This window comes from Trypanosoma equiperdum (assembly GCF_001457755.1).
Source record: "Trypanosoma equiperdum strain OVI genome assembly, contig: ctg_2018, whole genome shotgun sequence".
NCBI lineage: Eukaryota > Euglenozoa > Kinetoplastea > Trypanosomatida > Trypanosomatidae > Trypanosoma > Trypanosoma equiperdum.
The window spans coordinates 2,257-3,097 of NW_027124081.1; the positions used below are offsets into that span (position 1 = coordinate 2,257).

At 36.7% G+C, this 841-nt stretch overlaps 1 pseudogene across 1 annotated transcript in view; it reads left to right on the forward strand.

Moving 5' to 3' along the window:
- The window catches only part of TEOVI_000895800:pseudogene, a 1,394-nt pseudogene extending 937 nt beyond the window's left edge, over window positions 1–457 (forward strand). Inside the window, 2 exon segments of the mRNA in view lie at window positions 1–5; window positions 8–457. The exon segment at window positions 1–5 is cut by the window's left edge and continues 250 nt beyond it. Of these exon segments, the coding sequence occupies window positions 1–5; window positions 8–457 (455 nt within the window).
- Window positions 458–841: the final 384 nt, after the last annotated feature.

Consider the following 841-nt stretch of genomic DNA (forward strand, 5'->3'; position numbering starts at 1 on the left):
GACAGCACTAATACTAACCGATCAAGAAAAAAAAGAGAAAGACCCAGATAAACGCAAAACAACAGTAGCGAATGTACTTGGCAAGGGAAAGGATACCATTTCCAAGAAGTTCTGAGCGAAACTTACATAAACTAACGCGGCTCTAAAACTACAATACGAAGCTCAACCAATGAGCATAGAAACGGCGAGTGGAAGTGATTTCCACAAAACACTGGCTTTACTTACTTCTAAAGCGCACCAACGATCGGTGCCGCCAGAAGAACTCACCGATGTTGAGCATTCTACTAAGCAAGCGGACTCAGAAAGCAAAACAGAAAATAAGAAAGACGGGGATAATACTGGCAAAGCTGCGTGCAGCAGCTTTCAGAACCGGACAGCGTGTAACAACGGACTGAACCGCAAATGGGAGAATAATGCTTGCAAAGATTCTACTTTTATCATCAATAAGAAATTGGCTGGGATAGGCGTTACCTTTACGCGTTTTCTATTTTAGATATGTTGGGAATTCCAAACATTTATGCTATTTTAACAGAATTTAACGCATTTTAACACCTTTAAGAAAAATATGAAAACATAGCTAATTATGATATTTTGGTATGATAGTGGCATATGGATATAAAACAGTGGGGTAATAGAGCTCGAAAGTGGCTTCTATTATGTAATTTTCATTTTGGTTGATTTTACTTATTTTACGGATATAACTTATGGTTAAAATAATAATAATGATGATAGAAGAGTGCTGTGAGTGTATATACTAATATTAAAAGGGTGTTGAAGACCAAATTGTTTGCTGAAATAAAATTACTTAGAACAATAAAGAGGGGGAAAAGGAGTTAGTCAG